We start from the raw sequence: 25096 nt of genomic DNA, 5'->3' as shown, positions 1-25096 counted from the left end.
TGTCCAGTTTATAAGAGCATCTCCCTTTCAGGACGTTGTCATCAGGTCTAGCAGTGTGTGGAGCCTCCCCCTGTGAGCTCAGGGAGAGCGTGGCATGTGGCATGTGGCATGTGGCACGTGGCACGTGGCACGTGTTCCCAGTTCCGCGTTTGTGATCTCACGCTGGTAGCATGACGTTGGCCAAGAGGACCTCTGCACATGCCACACATCAGGTCCTGTGCCTCCGAGCTGTTACGAGTCCCACTGCCAGTTGTGTCTTTTCCTGGGTAGAGTCATCGTCCGCCTAGATTCCTGAAAGAAGGATTGGGAAGGAAAAGTTAGCTTAGGACTGAAAAGCTGTGAGAGTTTTTGAAGCTTTTTTTCCCACCCCCGTCAATGTGAAGATGGGAAGCAGCCTGAACCCAAGTGTGGGGGCTGCTGGCTGTGCCATTCGTGTGGCCGCTGAGAGGGATGCGGCCCCCACGTGTGTACCATCCAGTGGAAGAGAAAGACACAGAAGCACAGTGCTCAGGAACGGCCGTAGAGTGTGCTGGGCAGGAGCCAGTGTGTGGCCTTAGGACGGTCACCCGTGAGGAGGGGCAAGGGGTCCTTGTCACCAGCTTACTTCAAGTGGATGACTGACAACTTAAACTTTTGAAAGATTGAATGATTTTGAAAAATCAAAGGACTCACGTGAATTTTTAATAGTCTCCACGAGGCCAGTGAAGAGTGGCTTGTGGGAGTAGGACCAGTCATTGGGGAGCCTGCGTCTGCGTGACATGCCACGCCGTGGCCGACTGCGGTCCCCACACTGGGAGAGCAGAGGCACTTCTGTCCTTGGGCCTGCTTCCAGGTGGAGGCGGAGGGCGGGCATTGGGCTCTCTGTCTCATTATGACCACGCAGAGCAGCTTTCTCTTCAGTTTTCTCTGCTTTGTTTCATTATTAAAGTAGCCACGCAACCTGAATACTGTCTTAGATAAACAGGCAGATCCTTTAATCTCAGGTGCTCCCGATTCTCCTTTGTCCCCACCTGACACCCAGTCCCCTCAAGTGATTCTTGCTCTGAAAAGCCTGATGTGTGTCACCTGTACATGGGCTACACAAGGTCCTGGTCAGTGAGGCTTACACGGCGACAGCCCCAGCCACGGTGGGGCATTAACTGTGTGTGCACATCTGAGAGAGGGTTGGCCGGGTCCTCTGCTGTCTCTCAGCGGGGGCAGGCTCACACCAGACGGTGGCCGGAGCTCTCCTGCCTCCACACTCTCTGCTGAAGTGACAGTTCAGGTTTTGCCCACGCTCGTCTTAGGCTGTTTTCTTCCTGCTGAGCTTTGAGAGAGCCTCATATGTTCTGGGCGTACGAAACCTTGTCAGACAATGTTTTCTCCTGGCCTGAGGTTTGTCCCTTTTTCTGCTCTCGGCCCCTTTTGCAGAAACGCACTTCCAGTTGCCGACGTCTCTATCTTGAGTGAGACAGTGCTTATTTTTTCTTTGGTGACATCATGTTACATATTTCAGACGTTCCCCAAGTGGGAGATGTCACACTGTCCAGCAATACTCGGTGTGAGCCTCTGGGATTCCCGTCCCCTGGGAGGTGTCCTGCTGTGCAGAAGTGAATGGGACTCAGGCCCGGCCTGAAGAGCTGGCCCATGGAAAAGGGTCACTGTTGTCGCTCTGAATGCATGTGCTCCCGACGAGTGTGGAATGGGTCGCAAACGCCAGGGCTGGAGACAGCGGTCATCTGTGAGCCACGCTCCTGGTCCCAGCACTGTGTTTTCTCACGTGCAGAACAGGGACACGACAGCCCCCGCCTGAGGATAACTCCAGGTGTGGGGTCAGGACGGTGCTGTCCTCCTCCGCTCCTCATGGGGTCAGGATGGTGCTGTCCTCCTCCCCTCCTCATGGGGTCAGGACGGTGCTGTCCTCCTCCGCTCCTGAGCCACGGGGCTGGAGGAGGCTGGAGGAGGAAAGGCCCTCTGTGGGGTCCGACGGGAGCAGAAGGGGGCAGTAGGGGGTGAAGTGAGGGGCCGGAGGGTGAGAGCCACAGGAGGGCCTAGCCCTGTCCCCTCGGCCTGTCCCCTCGGCCTGCCTGCGTGTGCTGACAGGTTCCTCTCGGTCACTGGCTGATGGGAGGTACGGATGCCTGGGGCAGGCAAACTGCTGGCTCAGCTGCGACCCTGACCCTGCGCCAGTTAAGCTCTGCTTGGCCTTAACTGTGTGGCCTTCCTGTGCCACCGAATTCTCTTTGCTCTCCACGGTTTCACCTTCATGGGACACGGACTTTTGAACCGTTTCTGTTGCTGTTGACTTTGGATTTGTAATTGCATCATTTACTGTGATGAGTTCTCACTGTTTGAAGGAATACGAGCGCATTGTAGGTTTGGAGAGTGTTGGGAAGTAAGAGGAAGAAAGTGATGGTCAGTTGTGATCCCATCACCTGGACAGGGCCCCTGCTGAGGGAGTGATGCTTCTCCTCCCTGTCCTGTGGGTTGTGTGGCCCACGACGGTCCCTGCACGGAGAAGTTAGGGCCACCGAGGTGGTTGTCCTTCCCTCACAAGCCTGCCCTCGCCGACCTCCCTGCCAGTAGGAGCACGTGCGAACAGTGTAAACAGGGATATGTTTCTAAAGGATTTGCAGTATTCCAGACGCTTCATAGCTGAAACCTTGGATTTTCTAAGTAGATAAATTGTCAATACTGATTTTGTTTTTCCCTTTCTAATTTTTACATTCCTAATATTGTTATCGCATTGCATGGTTTAGGACAGGTAGCATGGTGTTAAATAGTAAAATGATCATGAATGTCCTCTTATTTGGGACTCGAATTAAAAGGATTCTAATCTTACTAAGGCAAATAACCTTTTACAAGTGAAACAAAGTTACCTTTAATTTTAGTTTAGAAATGATTTAAAAAATCAGGAATGGTGTTGAAATTTACTAAATACTTATTCAGCACCTTCATGAATGGGTTTCTCCCCCTTCTTATACCTTTTGAATGAAATAATGTGTGTTCTAACATTGAGCCATTTTTGAGTTCAGAGTTACGATGTATTATTTTAATATACTGCTGGACTCAGTCTGCTGATGTTTTATCAAGAATCTTGCATTTTCAGTGATGTGCTGGAGAGGGTTTCCCACAGTCGTCTCCCAACCGGAGCTTCGCGGCGCTGTCCTCCTGGCCCCCTCCCCCCCCCGCCCCCCCCCCCCCCCCCCCCCCGCCATGTGGAGATTCCGTGAGCTTTAGCCCCGGATTATTATCAGCTTACATTATGGGTCAGCAGTGACCTGGCTCAGCTTTGTTTTACTATCTCCTCCCCGTTTATTTGCCACTGGCTCTTCTCCACGTCGCCTTAATTTTTATTCATTTTTCATCTTGCTGATGTCTGTCTTCTAACGAGTGTCTTTGTAACATCTGTGAGTGGGAAAGCTCTTAGAGTCTTGGGTGACTAAAAATATATTTATTCCCACATAAAACCTAATTTTACTGAGCGCTGGAGTCTACGTTCAGTCATTCTCCCCCAGAACCACTCGGCGTGGATGATGGACAGTCTCATCCAACCTCCTGCCTTTCTGTTAGGTGCTCTTCCCCTCCCCAACCCGATTTTGTCCTCGTGCTTTGGAATTGTAGAGCTGCATCTCAGTGCACACTTGTCACTGTCACTGGCTGGAACTCAGTGGGCTCCTTCCAGCCCGAGCTGCTTCCTCCCCTTAGTTTGGGAATTTTCCCTCTGTGGGTTCTTCCTTCTCTCTTCTCCTCCGTCTGGTTTTCCTTCTGCGTATCCCATTAGCACGAAGTTGGAACTCTGGACGTACTCCTGTCCCTGCACTTCGTGTTTGTGAATCTGCGTGTGTGCTGGAAGGACCCTCACTGAGCCCTGCTGGTCAGCGCGCCCACGTGTGCTCAGCCCGTGCTGTCTCCTCACCATCATGTATTTAGGACTCCCTACACCTCTGTGCAGTTCTTTTTCATGGAAGCCAGGACAGCATGTCATGGCACTTCCTTCAACCACTTTGTGTGACGTGTGCTGTTTGTCACATTGCTGCTGGTGGAGTGAGATTTCCTTCACAGCATGATTTCCTCAGGTGCTGAATGGTTTCTGGTCCTCAGTGCATCTTTATTCCTGAAATCCTGTTTCTAATGACAAGACTTTGTCCCTAGGGATTTAAGTGAGGTTAGCATCAGCTGCATGAGTGGCGTGGCAGTGAGCTGTTGCCGTCTTGGTGACATTAGCCAATGGGGCCACTGCTGCCTCTCTGTCCTGGGGTCCAGTGGTTTAGTCTGGGGCACAAAGCCAGCAACACGGGGCGGAGGGGAGCGGGGGCAGCTGATCAGAAGTCCTAGTGCCTGTTCCCATTTATCTTCTGCCCATGGTCGTTTCTCGCCGTTCGCGGAAGCTGTGCTCTACAAAGCCACCATGACCTCCCGGTCAGCCGCTCCCTGGGGAACCCAGGGTTAGGGGCCTGTGAGCCTCGAGTCACAATTTTCACCAGTTCATCAACACATAACCTGGTTTCATGTGTGAATCTGTTTAAAAGCCCCACATTTAATATCTATTATTGATGCATTCCCATTGAGTACTCAGGCCTGTGCACAGCTTATCTAACACGTATTTTCTCCGTGAGGCATGTCACAGCCTTCTGCCCTTAGGGACACTAGACAGCACAGGGCCCAGGGCACAGCAGAATCAGCAACAGAGGCACAATGTGCACAGAGTGCCATAAGCAGACTGCGTAGGACACGTGCGGAGCTGAGACAGGCTGCGCTGGGGCCCTGTGCTGGGCGACTCCATGTACCCTGCACAGGACTAGTGTGAGCATTGCTTTGGGGTCACCGATAAATTTTAGCAACAGGTGAGCTCACAGGGCTGGTAATGACGGTGGACCGTGCGTGCCCACACCTCCTGCCTCTGCAGCCGTGTTCCTGGATGTGCCCGGGGCCGCGCCGCCTCAGTGCCCGCGGCCACAGCTTGACCATGGCCGTCGTCTGTCCCAGCCGACCTCTGCTTCTCAGGTGACCCTCAAGATGTCTGTATGCTGAGTAGCTGCTCTCAGTTTTCAGACGTCTTTACTGTGATGTCTGAGGGTTTGCAGAGGGAGACAATGGAAGGATCCGTCTCTTCTGCCGCCTGCACCCCAGGGTCACCTAGTTTGGACACCCTTCTTTCTCTGTCACAGTGTCAGCACGAGCCGATCCCTGTCCTGTGGCCTCGGGCCCACTGCTTAACCCCTCACGTTACTGCCCGAGTGCTCTTGTTAAGTGTGATAACCCCTCTCCCCCTTTAAATCCTCCACCAGCTCCCAGCCTCCAGTGGGAGTGGACAGACCTTGACGTGACAGGCGGGTTTTGGTGACCTGACTGCTGCGCAGGTGTGCAGCCCACCCTGGGCTGGTGCCTGCTCCCTGCCAGCCCTCCTGGGTCTCCAGCCTCCTGGCACCTCTTTCCTTGTCCTGAGAGCCTCGTGGCAGGAAGTGCTTCCCTTGTAAGTCTCCAAACTTAAGTTGGCAAACCCAGTCATCTTTCAGAGCTCGGGCGGGCCCTTTGTCCACCAGGCCTTCCCTTTGCCGATGGCTGCCTGCAGAGACCCCTGGGACTTCAGTTCACTGCCATTGGACACCCAGTGTCACTTTCTCCTTTTACATTTTTATTGAGGAATCGCTTGCAGGCATTAAATGGACATTCAATACTCAGTTCAGTGACTTTTGACAGCTGGTATACGACGTACTCACCACCCAAACAAGGTAGAGAGAGGCCATCACCCCCAGAAACCCCGTGTACCTCTTTCCAGTGCCAGAGGCAGGTACTCTGACTTCTGTCACCATAGGACAGTTTTGCCTTTTCTGAAAACAAGTGGATTCATACATCACGTTCCTTTTGTTTGGTTTCTTTTACTCCACAAATAGCGTCTGAGATTTACTCATGCTATTGCTTGCGTCAGTTTGTCTCCTTTATTACTGATTTGTGTTTCATTGTGTGAATGTGACTAAACCACGGTCGTGCTGATCTGGTCTCTTGTGGTTGTTCCCATTGTTGGCCATCCGGATATGGTCGCTGTGAATACCTTTGTACAGGTCATTTTGTGGATACATGTTTTCGTTTCTGTTGGGTAAATACCCAGGACCATAAATGTAGGTTTAACTTTTTAAGATATTTGCAAGCAGCCCTCTGTGTGGCTGCCCTTCTTCTGTCCCCCAGCAGTGTTCCAGGTGCTGCAAGCTGTCTCCAACAGGGGGTAGTCTTTTGGCTTTTACCACCCTGGGCCCTGACTCGCCTCCAGGTCACTGTCTTGTCTGGAAAGCTCTGCGACTTCACAAACAGGAGCCAGGTCCCACTGTCTTTCGCCTGCAGACCCCAGGGTGGCGCTGGGCTGAGCAGTGGTGTGTACCCAGAACCCAGGCGACCGCGTACTTGTTTCCGCTGGCACCAGAGGTAAATGTGTGCTGACACTTCGCACTGTACATTTTCCTAAGAACCTTGGGGTGCATTGTGTGTTCTGACCTTGGATTTCAAGTAACTGGAGGCAGTTTGATGTTGGGATGAAGAGACTCCTGGATGTGTCCACATTGCCACGCGTGACATGTCACCACCCACAGGCGTATGAGCTTGGCCTGCGGGGCAGTGAGGGCCGAGGGAAATCACACGGTGAAGGGAGGGTGTGAAGAATTAGCAGCGAGAAGACCCCGGGTGGTGGGGGTTGGAGGAGGCAGAGTAGAAGACACAGGCACACCTGACATTGGCTGAGCCAGGAGTTGGAAGATCCGAGAAAACTGGCACATAGCTCACTTGACATTTTGTTTCTGGCTGTGGGTTCCCAACAGTCAACACGATGACAAGGCATGTTCTGCAAAAATGCGTTTTGCTAATGTTGCGTATCAAATGGTTGATATTAGCTGTGAGCTCACTTTGGATATGAAAAGGGCTTAACTGTTGTGAATTAATGTGATAATTACAGTAATTGGATAAGCATTTCTACTTGCCTTAATGGAAGCTGCCCCAATGCTTACACAGAAGAGGCACATGGAGGAAAGTGCTTTTTTGGGTGACATTTGAAAATTGCTCACACAGGTCCACTTTTTAAAGGCAACCTCCTTACCTGCTCTTTATGTCAGCTCGCGCTAATCTAATCCAGCCAGCATGGCCAGACTGAGCTGCCAAACATCTAATTATGTTCCTCTGTGGGGACAGAGCCCCAGAAAGCAGTTTCCAGGCTCTCGGCCTCACATAGAAAGGTGCTGGCTCAGGTAGTAAATGGCCATCAACTGTGATTGGATGGCCATCAGCTGTGGCTAGTGGGCCTTCAGCTGTAACCAGTGAGACACTGGCCACTAATATAACTGCTGTGGCTACGCTAGCAGAAAATGGGGGCTAGCAAGAAGATGGTGGCTGAGCTAGCAAGAGCGGATTGCAGAGAGGCGGATGCCGCCAGAGAGAATATAGTGATATGACTCCCCTACTTATGGCTCCGTGGGTGTTCCTTTTTGGCCTCACCATATCCTGCGTTCTCTTGTGGGGAGCGGGAGCAGAGACCCCGCTGGACGCCACGCATGACACCTCTCAGGCCTGAAATGCCACAGCGGCTCCCAAACCTGCGTGGACCATCATTTCACGAGTCCCTGGGTTGTTGAGGCCTGTGTGGAAGGTGATCAGCGTCGTGCTTCTGGGAGAGAGGAAGGCGGCTTGCTGGAGCGGCTTATTAAGGAGATTCCGTGCTGTCAGATCAATGCTGACGTGGGCGGGGGGGCAGCTGGACGTGGGAACTGTGTGCACATTGATTCTGACAATTGTGCGTAACCACACAGCTGCCTCCCAGGAACCCACGACCTGATCAGTCAGCAGCCTCCCAGCCCACGGGGCCCTTGTCCTGCGGTCCCTGAGGCTGAGGCTGAGATTGACATTGGAAGGAGTCTGGCTTGGTGTCCACAGTAGAGAAACCTGTGTGCGTGCATGTGTGTACGTGTATGTGTGCATGTATGTGGGTACACACCTGTGTATGTGTGTGCATGCACGCGTTTTCTCAGAGCGGGGTCATGCAGGTGGGGTCGGTGGCATTTGTGGAAAAGGCTAAATGAATGCCTCTCCTAAGTGACATTCCTTATGTGAAGAACATGTCCCCTCTGCATGCTGCCCCCTTGCTCTGCTGCACCATTCCTGGGTGACCCATCAGAAGACGCTAGATCACGAGTTATGACTTTCCTGAGTCCTTCCCGTAGCCCCTCTCCAAATCGGCCTTTTACTTCTCTGCCTGCCCACAGCCCACACCACTGAAATGTATGTGACTGGCGTGACGTTGTCACCGTCTCCTCTGGGCATTTCCGGTCATGTCACGGAATGTTTGCTTGCGACTACGCATAGTTCTGACCCACAGCAAGCAGCCGTTAAGTACTATTGTTAGGTCTCCTTTGCTGAACCGATGAAGCCGGTTAAGAAAACAGCCTAGCAGAGGGCACGTCTCTGAGAGGGCACCATTTGCAGGCCCTAGCAGTGGGGCTGAGAACCTTGGTTTCTAGGTGTGTTATCCCCAATGTGGAGAGAAGGTGAGGAATGCTGGGGTGTTTGCAAGTCCCCACGCGTCCACGTGTCGCGTAAGGCCCGCGGGCTGCAGCGCGCCCGATGGCTCGGCAACCAGGGGCCTCAGGCTGCGGGTGCTCGGGCGCCGCTGCCTGGCCCGGCGGCCACCTGCGGACACTGGCTTGTTTCACAGGTCGGAGGGACATTGGGACGGCCGTGCTGTCGTGCAGCACGTGCTGCTGTGTTTCCCGGCTCCAGCTGTGCGTGTTTCTACTCACTTTGACTAAAACAGCACAGCACCGAGTCTAACGGGGGTTCGGGCGTCTGCTCCGTCCCGAGATCCTTAGTTACCCTGTGCTCCGCTCGGGTTGTGCTGCTGCCCAGGGCACCCCCTTGAACGTGCTGCTCCTCCACTGTCAACACCGCGAGGACCGAACCGGTGGGCCTGTCGCTGGGAGAGCGCCCAGGTGTGCGCCTCACCTCGTGGGCCCGCGCATGCGCTGGCCAGCGGACGCGCCCGTGGGCATCGTCCCGGGGGCGTCGTCCCGCGGGCGTCGCCACGCACACGCTCGCCACCCCGCCGCGTGCCCCGCTGTGTGCTGCCCACTGGGGCCGTGGGAGGGGGACGCCGCTCGCAGAGCCCACGCCGCTCGCAGAGCCCACGCCGCGCAGGCTTTCTCAGCCCTGTTGACTAGCGCCCCTCGCAGGACCTGCTCCCTGGCTTTATCCGAATGGCCCGCAGCTTCCAGGAACTTTCAATAGCGAGGTGTCGTGGACGGCTGTTTACGTGCTGTGTGCGCCCCACGAGGGCTCGCACCACTGCGACCTCTGCGGCGGACGCGCCCCTCTGCCAGCAGGTTTCACCCTTTTGAGGTCGGTGAACAGGGAGGCGACGCAGCTGCAGCTCCACGCAGAGCTCGGGTGCCGCGCGGTGTCGTGTCGTGTCGTGTCGTGTCGTGTCGGCTGCTGGGATAATTCTACATGCAGGCGGCGCACAGCGAGGAGCAGTGTGTGGGGCGGAAAGCGGCGGAGAATGCGGAGGAGAAAGGGGGGCTCGTCGGAGCTGCAGGTGCTTTGGGGGGTTTCGGAGCCGAGAAGATTCAGGGAGGACACCAGAGGGAAGGTGCGTTGGAACAGCTCGTGGAAGGGCCTTCCCGGGCAGCCCGACCGGAGTGAGGCGCCGGCTGTGTCTGCACCATTGTCCCCGGGGCCAGGCTCACGGGGCACTTCCCACCTCTGCGCTGGGGCCGCGCCCGTGCTCCTCGAGTGCCCGCTGCGGTGACCCCAGCAAGGAATGTGGTAGGTGCCGGAAGTTTCCCTTCCTCACACCATGGGCATGACGCGCTCCGCAGGACACTCAGGTGCTGGACCCTGCCCCGAGCTGACCCTCGGCCTCTCCTTCGTCTGGTACCCATTCTCCGTTATTCAGCTGTGCTGCTTCCCTCTGTCCCTCCTGCGCCGTCACATTCGGGGCAGTGGCCACTGCCTTAAAATGAGGTCGAGGTTGCTTAGCCTCCATTCGGGGGCTTCATGGTCACGGGCCACCTCTGTCCTCCCTCCTTTTTTCCTGCTCACGTGCATGCACCCTGCGCTGTGGCCAAACACAACTGTTAGTGTTCTTCAGACACACTCACACTGCCGTAGGTCCTTGAGGCGTCATCTGCAGAAGATGCCCATTCCGGTCCCGTCAGGTTCGGTTCAGACGCCACCTCCATGTAGGCCTTTCTGGGTTTCGCCAGCACACACTCATTTCTCCGTCTGGCGTTCACATTGCATTTTCTCTCTGCCTGTCAGTTACAGTATTTCCTTCTGCCATAGTTATCTTTTACTCATGATTTATCCTTTGCTATATGGAGTGTAAACTCTACAAAAAAATAACACCTACATTTGATTTGTTTCTATAACTTCTGCCTGTGTAATCTTTTATCCAGTATTTATTGATTGAAAGTGACAGGGACCTTTGAGGCCACCTCTAGTTCAGCTGACTCATGTGGACGAGACAATAGAAGCCCGGGCGAGCTTGGTGACTGCTCGGCTCACAGAGCTGCGTCGGAAATTGCAAGGGGCTGGTTGCTGGAGAGGGCTTAGGTAACACGCACGTGCAGAACTCGCTTTCTAAGTTAGCTGTCTGTTCTGTTATAGACCTAACCACAAGGTACAGTTGGTATCAAGAGGCCACCTCAGTTATAATAGATTAGCTCTCCCTAGAAAGTGGGAATACGTGGGCCAGGGGACGTTTTTCTCTTTTAGCCAGAGAAGTGTATTTCCCCCTGAATTTTATGTTTCCACTCTGCAGTCCTCATGCTGGAAATTATGAGCGTAATGCATGAGCACATTACACTTGCGCTGCACTGTTGGTTGGAAATTAACATTTTGCTAATACTGAGAAGGAAATACAGTTCAAGGGCTTTCGAGAAATGTGGAGTCCAATTATGGATAAAAAGATGTATCCGTTAAACACATTCAACCCATAGCTCTCACGTGCATTTTAAACTGCCTTTTTCTTGAGGGGGTTGGTGCATGTTGTGAATTTAAAATGCAGCAAGAGGGCTGTTGGTTCAGAATAAGAAGCAAGTGTCTCTACCTCACCGATGATTCAGCACTGAAATATGCTGCACGTGACCTTATAGAATTCTTATGTAGAAATCTTCAAAAATGAGAGATACCGCATATCTGAAGTCAGAGCTACTCTGGATGATTCCTTGAAGTTTGTTTTAGTTGTTTGATTTTGGGATTTTTAAGGAAACTGCTTCCTTCCCTATGTCCGGAGTGTTGTGTACCTGTTGTCACGCTTACGTAAGTTAAAGAAAGGTGAGCAAATGGACTCTGTGTTTGCTTAGTCTTACAGAGCCGAGCCCTTCATTCACATTCCGCTTGGCCCGCGGAAGCGGTGACTGAACCGTAAATGTCGCTCTGTTTCAAAGTCAATCCCAGGGTGACCGGTCCTCTGATGTCACCATTCTATTTCCATGTCTTCCCAGGGAGTGTGGTGACAAAAGGAAGAGTGGACATATAATAGTTTGCTCTGTCTTCTCTTGTTTCCCATTTGTGGTCATTTGAAGACATTAACACTGGCTCAGTAGCTGTACTTCTGCCAGGGTAATTCTAATAAGATTACTCGAAGGTGCAAAGTTAATTCTTTCCTTCCTTATTTGTGAAGATATTTGAAACTTTCCTACAACCTTTTCACTCACGTTCAGCTCACATCATCCCGAAAGGGCACTGATCATCCTGCAGTCACTTGTATCGACTCATCTTCCCCTTTAAAGCTCCAGGTACTAACGAGCCATTCGCAGTGGGAGTGAGTTGCCCGCTAAGTAAACTGCAGTTGTTGCGAGTTACGTTTTTCCTTTTATAATGCTCCAGGGTGGAAATTTTTCTCGAGGTCGTATCAGTAATGGAGACTTGAGAAGGAAAGCTCATTTCTTCCTCCCTACTCCTCCCCAGCTTCCTCCTCCGTTCCCTGTCACTTCTTTCATGAAAGCTGTCTGTGTCGTCACTTACGAAGCTGTCCCACAGCCATTGCTGAGGAAGTGGCATCATGGCCGAGTTGCTCTTCTTCAACTGCTAACATCACATTTTAGGTGTCACACTAGACTCTCTCACCTTCTCTACAGATCTTCCTTGAAATGCCAGCCCAGACCCAAACCCAGGTGGTTCCCAGCTTGACAAGGGCTGTGTTTTGGAATGTCATTAGTGTTAATTGTTTTGAACTCCCAACACCTGTAGTTTCCAAGGTTTCAGAAATATCTGTAGTATGATTTTTAAGCTACAGTTTCCAGTATTCTCTGGTCCACTGTGGGTTAATCTTTTCCTGTTTGGACATGCTCCAACACTTATAATCATATTTCTGTGGGAAACTCCATTCAAATTTCAACCTGGACTCTTAGTTCCTGCTGGGTTTTCCCTTCTAGCTCTAAAATTTTGAAGAAGAAAAAGATAGAATGCCATTCAGTCTCTGCCACGACCATGTAGAAACCCATGGGAAACTGGACCTAGGGTACTATCTTAGAACCAGAAGAGGCCGGGTAACACGAGCTACGGCAGAATTATAGCTAACTCTGTTAGTTAGGGCTTGTTTGGTTGCAAGTGGCAGATATTCAGCTCATTGTGGTTTACAAATAAATGGGGACTTTCTAGTATCATGTAATTGGACGCAGGCCTAAGGGCTCAAGCGATGTCATTAGGGTGTGGCTTCTCTCTCAGGTGGTCTTCTCTGCGTGGCAGCCTGTGGCAGCTGCAGCCCTACATTGTCCCCAAAAGCAGCCCCAGTTGTTCCCGCAGAGCCACATCAATGGCTGTCTTTGGACCAATGAGTAGTGTGGGCATCTCTGGACAAGTCACGGGGTGGACGGGACGGACCGGGTGGTGGGATGCCCCTGAAGTGGGGCCGCCTGTCCTGTGCACTGAGAGGGAGGGGGTTCCCAAAGGCCAGACCACAGGGGGAAGGACAGGAGCTCGCAGGCAGACAGCAGAGGCCGTGGAGGGGCTGACTTCCGGTCGCGGACTGCAGCACGTGCTAAAATGGAAGGCGCTCGAGTTGGAAGCTGCAGCTCCATTTTCTTTCTCGTAGGCACTTTTTATGTGTTCAGAGAAACCAGGATTGATTGACCAGGTTTGCTTTCCGTAGCCGTCTGCTGAGACAGCAGGCGTTCCTTCTCAGCTCCAGTCTAAGCTGCTCCATCACCCTTCCTCGTAGAGAGGTTATAACTTAGAGGACGGTGATTGTTCTCTGTGTTAGACGCCCAGGACACGTAAGCGCAAGTGAAAGCACGGCCAACAGACGCTTACAAAGCACCGCTGTCTGGTTCGGGCGCTCCCTGGAATGGAGGCACGTCATCATCATGCATGCCCACGCTCTGACCCGCAATCCCGCACCTTGGACAGTCTCAGATAATTCTTGGGAATTTCAGCAGACACTTCAGATGTCACAGTCTTCATAAGCATCCTGTTTTGGAGACTTCTCTTTGGTCACCATGGTTTTCCCAGTGGGCTGGTGACACAACGGATTCACGTTCCTTCTCCAAACTCTAGACTCTCCTGATGTGAAGGGAGCTGCTCTCATTCCCTGTCTTTCTTTTTAACGAGGGTTTTTGCTTGTGAAAAACCCAGAAATCAGGTTAGAGCCGTAATATGCTTGTCTGTCTTCAGGAATCTGATGGTCTCTTCCCTAACCAGAGGCAGTTTCTTAGCTCTGCCTCTTACCGTTACCTCTTTCCCCTTGAACGTAAAGCTGCTTTGAGGTGAGGAGGAACGGTGCCTTAGAGGGAATTAAGGAAGGGAAGCTGGGAAACGAGCTGGGGCTGGCAGCTAGGAGCTGGTCTGGTTACATGTGGAGGGAAAGCGGGAGCAGAGGGGCAGCCTCCTGGGGCTCCTGGAGGGTCTGCTGACGGCTGTGTGCCGGGAAGGCAGAGGGCTGAGCCGGGCCGGCTGCGGCTCCAGTAAACCGCGTCACTCTTTCTAGTCCTTCTCGTTTTCCTGTCCGATGGCAGATGCAGCTCCTGTCTGCCGTGGTTGTGAAGCTGAGACGACCCTGTGCCTTCTGTGCTATAAAGTGACATACAGGTCTTTGGTGGCGGTGTCACTGGGGTTTGCTAGGTTGGACTTCTGAGGCCGTGCTTGCGGGAGAGGTGTGACATCAGTTGCTGTGTGATATAGATCTTAAGGGACAGGCCCTGTGTGTGGTGGCCAGACAAGTGATGGTGCATTTCACTGAAAAGGGAGGAACCCAAAGTCTGAGACGCATGGGTCATAGTCATTTCCTCAGATGATCAGAGTATGTCCTGAGACCTGGGAAGGCCTTTCATTCCCAAGATGGGGTGGCCCTGGGAGGGCATGTCACCTTGGAGGGGAGTTCTGACCGCAGGCAGGACTGGGAACTGCGTTCCCCTCCTTTCACAGCTCTCCATGGGGAGCTGCCGGGGAGCACGGTGCCTTCAGGGGCGGCCAGGGGGAGGTAACTTGTGAGCTGTGCTCACGGTGGGCCCCAGGTGTGTGTGGTTTGCGGTGGTGCCTCCACTGCCCCTGTAGGGTGGAGGGCTGCGTGGGGGGTGGTGCCTTCTCACAGTGGGGCACACAGGCCGTCTGGAGGGTGATTTGCAAGCTGGGAAGCACTGGTACCGTGCAGGGGGATTTAGCTGCCTGGGCCTTACACAGCGGAGTTCTGGTCCGTCTGCGAGAAGGCCTGATGGACCCAGGAACGTTTGTACTTCACACTGAGCTGCTCAGTGCCTTTCAGAATGGAACCTTTTGAATTCAGTTAGAATTTCCTCTTCACTCTCTACTTGTACTTTCTGTACCATCACGTGGGCTCACATTCACGGGTTACTGCTGCAAAACCCTTAGAGTGTGCCCGCAAAAGTTTGTAAATGACCGTGTTCACTTAGGGTTCTTTCTCACCATTTGAGACCTTGCCCAGTAAGCTTTTGCCTTTTTCTTAGACCCTCTGTTTGGTCTACATTTTTACTACTAAGGATATGTCTGGTGTCAGTAACTTGCTGAGCGTAAGTATACAGGCTTGCTGTCCTACACAGTTGTGTGTGTATCTGTGTGCGTGTGAGTGTCTCTGCATGTGTCTGTATCTGTGTGTGTGTGTGTATCTCTGACTGTGTGTGTCTCTGTGTGTGTATGTGTGTGTCTTACGTCATGCAGCCCAGATATTTTAGGCACTGTGGTTTCCTTCTTACACAGCATGGTCCTGTCCAGTTTAAGATGGTTACTGGGGGGTATAGCATTGGGAAAAAAGGCATCGGCTTACAGTAACATTTCTTCTTTTTGTTGTAAGTTAGGATGTGTCTACCAATATGAGTGAACCTGACTGAACTTAGTAAAAACCAGTTGTTTTCCTATGAGTCTGTGTGCTCAGCAGGAAACAGTGGCTCGACTGAATGCCTGCTCCTCGGCAGGTCCCCGGCAGAGGCCAGAAGCGCCGTCGTTCCTCACACGTGGCGGCATCGCTCGCATTTCTTGAACTGTCATCACATTCTGTATCTGTAACGGACGTTGTCGTAGGAAATCCTGTTCTGTTTTCCATGTGACTTGCCCCAAAGAACGGGGTGTCCTGGCCCCAGTGTGTTTTCGGTTTGTGACGGGCTCGGCCAGGAGCTCTTGGTCCGGCCTCCTGTGCAGCCGACAATTGTGCCCGGATCCTTTCTCAGCGGAGACGAGTCCTCGGGTAAAACGGCAGCTGCCCTGCCTCAGGCCCTTTCTGACTCCTCTCTTGGTGCTGCATCCTGGCTGTGTGCCAGGCCCCCCTCTCCTCCCTGGCACCTGTGGACCTTCTCCCATGGGCCGTCCAGCTCTGCTCACTGTCTCCATTTCTGATCTCTTAATTCATTCAATTTCATGGATTCTTGTAGCACGCGATAATTTCATATTCAAAATGCATTTTGTCATAAATGCTGCTTATTATCTTTTTAGTCATTAAGTAAAATATTAAGCAAAATGCAGAGTAGCTAATTTGTTGCACCATTACACACCGTATGCTAATAGCAATACAGTGATTACCAAGCAATCGCAGATTGGAGGTTGTACATGCCAAGTGCTCTGCTAATTGCACCTCTCACATAGCGCTTTGCCTCTTGAAGTACATTCTGTATAGGAAACTTCATTACACGTAAATTGTTTTCCTGGAACCTTTAGTTATGACATGTGCCACACCATAGTTTTCCAAAACTTTTGTTTACAAAACGTATTTATTATGATTTTCAACATGATAATTGACTCTAAAAAGGTATAATTGCGTTTTTTTGTTCAGTTTGTGTGTTACTCATTTTTTAACTGAGGACAGAGGAAGAAAAAAACTGTTTCCAGTGACCTGCAAGTCATTTTCTTAGTGTTGTCGTACAGGTGGCCGCCTCCCTGTGCCAACAGGTGCCAGACACAGTGCCGCTCAGAGCCTTGCTAGTTCAGTGACACAGTCATGTTCCTTAGGGACACGCGCTTCTGGGGAAGAGCAAACCTCGATGAGATGGCCTTTTGTTGGTAATGGCTTCTAGACGTGGCGGCAGAGCTGGGTGTCCTGCTGTCATTCCTGGGGAAAAGCGAGAGCTTCGTGTTTATGGAGGAGGCAGCGGGAAGCTCTGAGCTTGGACAGCGACGGGGTAGAGACACCGGGGTTCCCGCCCACACTCTCACCTCTGCTTTCTTGGTGAGGGTGCTGACTTCTGGTAGGATGCCCACAGCGCACCACGTCCGGTCCGGTCTCTTTTCTGTGTGGCCTGGGAACGTGGGAGGAAGCCAGACCTGTCACCCGGCAAGGCTGTGTTGCCGATGAGTGCATGGCCAACTGAAGCCTTGAAACTGGAGGAGGGTCTCTGGGAATGTTTCCGATCTTCTAAGGCAGCTTCTAGCATCGCTCCCTTTCCCTGGAAGTGACAAGAAATCTCCGGGACGACTGGCAGCCGTCCCACCCTCATGAGGTGCAGTCAGCTTTGGGATGAAGCTGTGGTCACAGGATGGGGTGTCACCCAGTGCTTGGTGCCCCTGAGCCACGGGACCCAGCCGCTCGCAGCTTTGGACTCGGCACCCACGTGGGCCAGCAAATCCCCTTCACTGCTAAGCGGGCACGAGTTATTTTCTTTATTACCTGCCACCAACACTGTGATCAAAGTCGGGTTCTGAGAGGATAGGAGATTGTGGTGGCTCCAGACTTGTACCCCATTGTGTCAGTCAGGGTTCTTCGAAGAGGCAGGACCCACAGGACGTGTGCCTGTCACGTGTGAGCCAGAGAGAGCTCGCTTGTGAGGAGTGGGCTCTCGCATTGTGGGAGCTGCAAGTCTCACATGAGCAGCCTGGCGGCCAGGCGGGCACTGAGCATCAGTTGCCGTGGCAGCTCGAGTCCAAAGGGCGTCTGCAGGGGGACCGTCAGCACTTCGGCATGTCTTTGTGCCGAATGGCGGTGTGCATGCTTGTCCCGCGTGTGTCACCCGTGAAGGATGGCAGCGATGACAGCTGGTGACCCTCTGTGCTCTTGCCGCCTCCTGCTTGCTTGCTCTCTGCCTGGCTGCCGGCCTCAGCCATCCACAGAGCTTTCTCCCCCACGAGGAATTGCAGAGGAGCCTGAGCTGACTGTCAGCAGAATCGGTGCTTGAAAGACAAGAGAAGGCGGTTTGCGGTGGAGACAGCGCAGTGTCATTGGAGAAGGCAGCTTAGAGGTTGATTTCTTGTGCTGATAATGAGATGCCTATGACATTTCAATTAAGCCTGTAATTACAGAGTAATATGTGATAAAGGACTCAGCAATTACAGAGTAACAGGTAATAGAGGAAGTGGACAGATACAGATGGAATCGAGTCGACCATGTACCCTTGCGTTTGGTGTTAAGGCGCTGCCGTGAAAGCGCCGATACAGATGGGGAACAGTCGGCAGACAGATGTGAGGGCATGAACTCGGCTCCTGACGGGCTGAGAAATGAGATTGCAGTGGTGACATTCAGCCTGGCGTTTAAGGCACAGTAGTGCTGGCGCGAGCGTGCCGACAGCACGCGTCCTGTCTAAAACTGCATGATTGCACTTAACTGTGCTTTTGAATACACGTTTATGTATTTAAAACCCTGGTTGGAGGATCTCATTCTTGCTGTTAAGTGAACTCTGCTAATGGAACACCTGGGGGCAAATAACAAGTACTTACCTGATACTGTGCCAAGTGAGTTATTTTCAGATTGTCCATTTTTCTGTGCATAGTTTCTGACTTTAAGCGAAGTGTAGGATATTTGGAAGAACCACATTGGGGCAAGGTCTGTGAACGGGTCCCACTTCCTGTCCGTGGTCATGGACACGAGATCGTGGTCCGTCCTGCTGTGCTGGAGACGGGTGATGGTGGCTTGGCTGCAGAGGTCACGTGACGAGTGATTGTGCCACCACCTATTCTTAGGTGTAATAGAAGGTGCTGTTACTTTTGTCATCTTAAATCAGAGTTACCCTTTAACCAACTAAACAGAAGCGACGTTTCTGTATTTCCCTGTGAAAGGACTGAAGTAGCAGAGCAGACATGCTGTGATCTGCACTCACTCTCCCCACACAGGCGTCGTAATGGCTCATGTTCCCTTTCAGAAGATTGGAAGAAAGCTGAGCAATCGTGGGACAATCAGTTAAAATATTTATGGATATCAGAAATTAGGTAGGGATTCTTTGGTGTAATGTTTGTAATCATGTATATATGATGTAATGGGGAAATATAATTTGTAATTTGGGAAGTAGATTCCTATAATTTCATCTTGTTTCTTTTTATTAGGGAAAATACCCCGTGTGAAGTGTAAATATGAACCATGCTGTGCTTTGCATTCTGGAAGTGTGTATGCACACTCGTGTGTGTGTGTGAGATTTCTTAAAACCTGTTCCTCTTCTGCACTGAAGAATAAAAATGGAAAGTTAAATTTATATTAATCTTACACAGTGGAGCTTGGAAGGATGTGAGGGCTTTAGAAGCTCAAAGATGCTGCTGACCGGCCCCTGCTCCAGGGGCCTGCTCTACTGACTTGAGTATTTCCCTCTGCAACAAATCGGGGTGAGGGGAAAGCAAACCCCCTTCTCACTCCCCCAGCCCTGAAAACTCAGGAAACGTAAGAATTGGATTCCTCCTTCCATCACCAATTAAAGAGCCCACATTTCCCCAGCTAATCAAGACTGAGATGCCGCCTCTTTTTGTTTTAAGTGCCACAGTCAGCTTGATGTGAGGCAGCACCTCTGGAAACCAGGTGCACGGCACCCTCGTCTGCGTCTTGGGGTCTGCCTGGCCCCCAGAACGCTCTTCCACCCACAAACACTGTTTCTAGCGTCAAGTGCCGTGAGGCCCCCAGGCCTGGGTTTGAGGTATGGCCTCACCGCGGCCACCGGCTGACTGTCTGGAAGTGTGAAATCTCTTTGTCATCATTTCAAACCCTGCTTGAGAACTGAAGTGGTTTTCACTACGTGTCCGGTCTCGTGTGAAAACACTGGGTCGGTTTTTACATACAGATTCCTGTCTGCTTAGTTTGGCCGTGGTGCTGTTCTCACTTGATTTAACTGTTGCCAGGTGCTCCGCTTTCCAGTGCACGTTCCCTGTGTGTTTCTCCCGGGGAGTCTGTTTCTGTAAACACCCTTGTTTACTGTCTCTCTCCTTCTGTCCGTTCCTCACCATAGGCCTTCCCGTCATAGAGGCGTGGCCACAGCTCTGCCTGGTTCCCAGCGGCCGCCGTGACTGCGCTCAGCCTGCACCCAGCTCTGCCATAATGGGGACCGCTCAGGTATGGTGTCGTCTCCCTCGCCCACTGTTTGGTCACTCATGTCACTGCTCTGGGAGAAGGCAGTGAGCCCCAGTGTGATGCGAGGTGGTAAGTACTCGGGCTCAGACCCCTGGCAGCTTCCGGTGGGTGTAGAGCGTCGAGTCCAGGAGTCAGTCAGTGTCCTTACTTTGTCGCTGAGGGTGTGGCGCCCAGACGTTGAGGCTCAGGAGGGTGAGTGGCATGAGGTCTGTGCCTGGGTGTCGCTGACCTCTCGCTGCACGTGCTACACGTGCTGTGCACACACAACTGGTGCCAATTGACCCAAACGCCGGGTAGAGCTGCCCTGACGGTCACACAGGCTCCCGAACGGTTTTCCCCTTGGTTGGTGGTGGCTCTGTGTCTGTGTGCAGGGGACACAGGGACAGGGCCCAGAGCTGAGGCCTAGCAGCAGGGACACACCCGTTCCTGACACCTGATGCCAGGGCGTCTTCTCAGCAGCGTCCCGTCTGCACACAGCTGGAGAACCTGCGCGCCCCCAGTGCCAGGGGCTGAGGAAACCCGTCTGGAGACCCTCATGGAGAAAGGCTTTTCATGTGTGTTTTCATGGGAAGGCAGGCGATTATCACGTATCTTACTTCTTACTTCAGGAGGGAGTTGCGTTGTGAACACCTAAAGCTTCGGTGGCCCTCGTCCCCGCACGCCTGACGCCCTCTCCTGCCCTCGCCCGTCCCCCTCGTGCATCCTACTTGGCGGCAGTCTCTCGTGTTCGTGTCATCTCATGCTTCTCCTACAAGTATGCCAACACCTTCCTGTACCGACTGCCGTGGGCTTCGGGGCAGGTGTCCATAGCCAGGGCAGGTCACCTTTGGTGGGACCTTGGGAGGTCTGTGTAAGAGCCTGGGGGAGACCCAGTTTCTCCTGAAGGCGGCTCCCCCTGTGACTCAGCAGCCTGCAGGCTGCCCTGGCAGTCAGACTCCCCGCAGCAAGCACACCTCGGATTTGCTCCGCGAGTTAGGTAGGTTCTGCACTGCAAACAACAGGATTCCCTCTGGCGTGTTTAAGCAGAAGAGGAAGTTCCTGAAAAGGGTGGTCGCACATCAAGGAGTTTTTGCTGGACGGGGTGAAAAGTCGTAGCCCAGGCCTCAGCCCCAGCGCCTGGGGCCTGGGTGGGGAGAAGGGCCCCCTGCTGCCTGCCCAGCCACCTGCCTGGATGCGGATGCCTGTTTCCCAGCCAGGAGGTGTTGTGTTGGCAGGATGTCGGTGCCACGCCAGCATCTGGCTGCCAGCAAGGTGGAGAAAAATCTTTTGTTGTCATTGATGTTTATTTTTGTATCACATTTGGGGAAAGGGTGAATCTCAACATAGGAAATCATCAGAAGTGTAGGGGAGCCATTTGGAAAGTGTGGGCAGCCCCAAATGGAAGCCACCTCTTACAGCGGCAACTGCACCATGTGAAATGAAAACACACCTTTGTCCCCAAAGGGGATCCAGGTCTCAGTCATCACACAGTCGGACCCCTGGTCAGGGTTCCTTCTAGTTCCGCACAGCTGCCATTGGGTGTCTGCAACCGGCGTCCTGAGCGGGAGGCCTAAATGAGCCAGTGCAGCCCAGGGAAATGAGGCGACAGTTGGTCTCATTTCCATATGGGAACATACAGGTGGTGCCCAGAGAAAAGTGACAGTGCGGGCAGGGGTGGAGCTGTGGTCCCTGCACTGGGCCTGGTGCTTGCTGCCCACGACCTCACTTCCCTCCCCTCCCACGCCCACGTCACCCTGGCTGGCCGGCCTGCACTCCTCAGACCTTGGCTGTGGGTGGGTCTGAGCTTTCCCAGGAGATGTGGGCGGCCGGGGAGCCTGAGGACTCGGCCTCTAGACTCCGCCCTTGTCCGCGGCAGAAGCCCCTGCCTCCTGACGGCCCCTCGGACTTGCTCAGTGCCTTCTGGTCCCCTGACCTGAGCAACTCAGCTCCCTGCTCCTATTTGCTGGAGCGTCCCTGCTTCCCCATTGACTGCTCTCCCTGACAGACTGCTCCCTCCTAAGGACAGTAGGACGGCTGAAGCAGCAGAGCTTGAGAGCTGGGGGACAGGAAGCAGTTTGGAGCAGTGCCAGCCTCCGTCATGGTTCCTGGAGTCGTGTATTCTGGCCCCAGGAGGGAGAGTACCAAGTGTTGGCTCCTGGTCCAGAATAGACACCCCAATCCTGTAGGAACAGCTCCCAGAACCACGGCAGCCTGGCCTGATGCCGGAGCTGTCACTGCTCTTACTGCCCCTCCCCCCAGTGACTCCGCAGAATTGCCTGCAGTGGTTCCCTTTTCTGGTGACCACCTTTGTCACCAGAACTGTGACCTGCACTGGCAGAATAGGTCACATGCCTTTAGTTGAGACACATAGAGGCTGGAAAAGGTAGTTTTGTTAGATTCTGTCTTTGGAGGGTGGCACTTTAACTGTGGGAAACCATAAAAACGGAGGGATGATATTAAAAGGTGTTCATTATGGGGGGCCGGTGAGCTCAGTTGGTTAGAGTGTGGTGCTCATGACACCAAGGTGGCTGGTTCCATCCCCCCATGGGCCACCCTCCTTAAAAAAATAAATAAAAGATGTTTATTACTATCACTGACATTTTTGGCCAGATAATTCTTCATGTTGTAGTCAATGATTTGAGACTTTTCTTCTTTTCTGATGCAGGCATTTAGTGCTGAAAATTGTCCTATGGATTTTGCTTTGTTGGGTGCTGGATATTTCTGGGTTTCTGTCGATGTTCTTGAGACATGGTTAAGTTACTTTACATGACGACAGTATTGTCCCTCGGGAGTTGCTGGGTGGGATTTGTCGGAGGGCCGTCTTCCGCTGTCCCGTCTGTGGGCTGCCCCTGCCCGTCGCCTGGACGCTCACTGGCCGCCTGACAGCTGCGTGGTCCACGCTTCTGGGCGGGGTCTCGCCCGAGCCCTCTGAGCCCGTCCGTCTTCTTCTGGAATTTCCATAGTGGTTTTCTTGTCTACATTCCGTGTTCCTGTTTTCCAGCTGTGTTTGGGCTTTCTTACCTTTTTTTCCTACCACCGTCATTCCTGTGATGTGAGGAAGGGGAGAAGGGGAGAGAGGAGTCCTCAGCTCCCCCGGCCCTTCCTCCTCGTGCTCACTCTGTTCTCACTCAGGAGAGGCGGGTGGGTCCACATCCCACGGTGCAGTCCTGTCTTCTCTGTGTCTGTCATCCTCACATGGGGATGCTGGATTGTCCCCAGAGATTGTTGGTTTTCACCAGTGCGGGGAGGGTCCAGGCATCTGTGGGTCGGGGCCACGGTGCTGCCCAGCACCCTGCAGTGCACAGGACGCCCCCAGAGGGTCGCATCCGGGTGTCAGAAGAGGCAGGATCCAGATACCGTGCTTTCCCTTTCATGGTCCAACCGTGATACTTAGTATCGCCTGCATCTGACTGGAAAGATGAGGAGCGATGTCGTCTTGTACAGACCGCTTCTCTGCAGTGTGAGAGCTCCGTGCCCCAGCTCCAGGTTTGCATGCAAATCCACTCCGGTGGATTCTATCGAGAAGGCGTATTCGGACCTTTTTGGGATAAGAGTAAAATGGCATTGAAACAACCCAGTGGAATCATTCAGATGGTTGTCACCTCAGTGACACGACGGTCTGTGTGAGTGGCAGCACACGTGACCCTCGTGCTAGTGCCACCCTCATGCAGAATCTAGGACAGTGTTGACGTGTTGGTTGTGCTCAGACAGGGGGCAACAGGCTGCGTTTTCATAGTTTGTTTCATTTAAAGTAAGAGAAATTACAGAAAGCGTCCTTGGCATTGGTTCCAGGTCAAGCCACAACTATTCTGAATGTAGAAATCTAATTTATTTTGCAAAAGAAAGTTCACTTTCCTCAAGTGACTGTGAAGACACAGATCTGTGTTGCTGCTCAGCGACAAAGGTTCTGTAGAAAGAGAAACAAAATAGTGCCCGTTTGTGACCCTAAATATCTGTGTAGGAGACGTTCGTGCCTCAAGAAACAGCCGTTTATGAAAGCATTATTCACTGTCATTGGGTTAAGAGTTACTGGTTTTAGTTAGGGTTTGGAAGGGCCTCTGGTTTCTTAAAACGTGTTTACCTTGCTGAGCCCAGCTTTCCTTACGCAGCTCCCCAGTGCGGTTTGGTTGCAGCTTTCTAGGCTATGCCCCGCAGCTCTGTGCGTGTTGCCCTCGTCAGCTGGAATCCCGGAGGGCGCCAGCGTCACGTCACTGCTGACTCGGTGCAGAATCCAGTTTCTAGTGTTACCCCGCGACGTGGAGACACAGTGCTGGGCCGTGGAAAGCCCGGCTGTGATAGGCTCGTCAGTGGCTCTGCCTGGCCCGGCACTCAGTCCCTGTGCCCTTCCTCCATCACGAGGGAGGGCGTTGCTCCTGAGCCCCAGGCATCCTCTGTCCTTGCAGAGAGTCACACTGTCTGCGAGGACTTGGGGCGTGATCTGCTGAGGCACCTGCTTCTGCAAGGGCAGGGTGTGAACTTCCTCAGTTCGGTAAGGAAATGATACTAAAAGTCAGTCACCCATATTCTTTGTGCAAGTCCCTTCTACCTAGGTGACACAGAGAGTTACTCGTAGAAGTTGTGAACACTGTAATTGTAAATTGATTTACTTACGTCCCTTTAAAAACCGTACAAGCAATGTCTTACCATGGAAAATGATCAGAAACAAAGTTAGATTCTGAGACGGTCATGGTTTTATTTCCCTGGTTTCCTATGTCCTTATTTATAGATCTGTCCAAAATTTACATTGATAAAGTAATTGTACCAGTTGTTTCATTAACGTGTTTTAAATCAATACAGTATATCGTGGCAACTCTCCTTGTCAATGAAAACACTTAAAACCATTTCACTGGCGACGCAGCCCCGCGCGGTGCGGACGTGCCTGAGCCGCGTGGCCGTCTCCTGGACACAGTGCAGTGCATTCGCTGGACGGATGACCTCCAACCAGTTACTGAGCAACTTCCTTAGAGGAAATTTTTGGATTCAAAAGGTTTCAAAAGATGAGGATTTGAAGACCTCAGTGTGTTTTTCCGTGTGGTTTCCAGGGAAGGCCCCCCGGTGGCCCCACCAGGACGGTGCACTGAACAGCTGCTTTCACCATCCCTCGTAGTCACTGCGGTGACACAACATAGTTGGCAGTGTCATGACTTTGGTTAGTGACGCTGTGGCATGTTTTTCCCTTCTTTTCCCTCTGTTTTTTGTGCGTGGAGGGCATGGTAGAGGCTTTACTCATTTCAGTATTACTAGGGTGTTTATTTCACTGTTTTGGAATCATAACCATAAGGTATTAACTCTTCTTACATATTTACAACCCAAATGTTTTTTGCTTCTCAGATTGCCACTTGAGTTTCAACCTTATACTTTTTTTATATGTAAGAAGTAAATTTTCACAAGTCA

At 52.5% G+C, this 25096-nt stretch overlaps 1 protein-coding gene across 4 annotated transcripts in view; it reads left to right on the top strand.

Moving 5' to 3' along the window:
* The window catches only part of DLGAP2 (DLG associated protein 2), a 451130-nt gene that overhangs the window by 38230 nt on the left and 387804 nt on the right, over positions 1 to 25096 (top strand). For 2 of the 4 annotated variants that reach the window (XM_074329261.2, XM_074329259.2), the window contains exon 2: positions 19602 to 19705. The exons of the other annotated variants lie outside the window; for them this stretch is intronic. In XM_074329261.2, the coding sequence (XP_074185362.2) occupies positions 19691 to 19705 (15 nt within the window). In that variant the 5' untranslated portion in view covers positions 19602 to 19690. The remainder of the gene's footprint in view (positions 1 to 19601; positions 19706 to 25096) is intronic. 4 annotated transcript variants of the gene reach the window in all.

This window comes from Rhinolophus sinicus, chromosome 16 (assembly GCF_057876585.1).
Source record: "Rhinolophus sinicus isolate RSI-liver-muscle chromosome 16, RSI-T2T, whole genome shotgun sequence".
Lineage (NCBI taxonomy): Eukaryota > Metazoa > Chordata > Mammalia > Chiroptera > Rhinolophidae > Rhinolophus > Rhinolophus sinicus.
The sequence above is the reverse complement of the archived record's forward strand: the minus strand, read 5'-3'. Positions and strand labels throughout refer to the sequence as shown.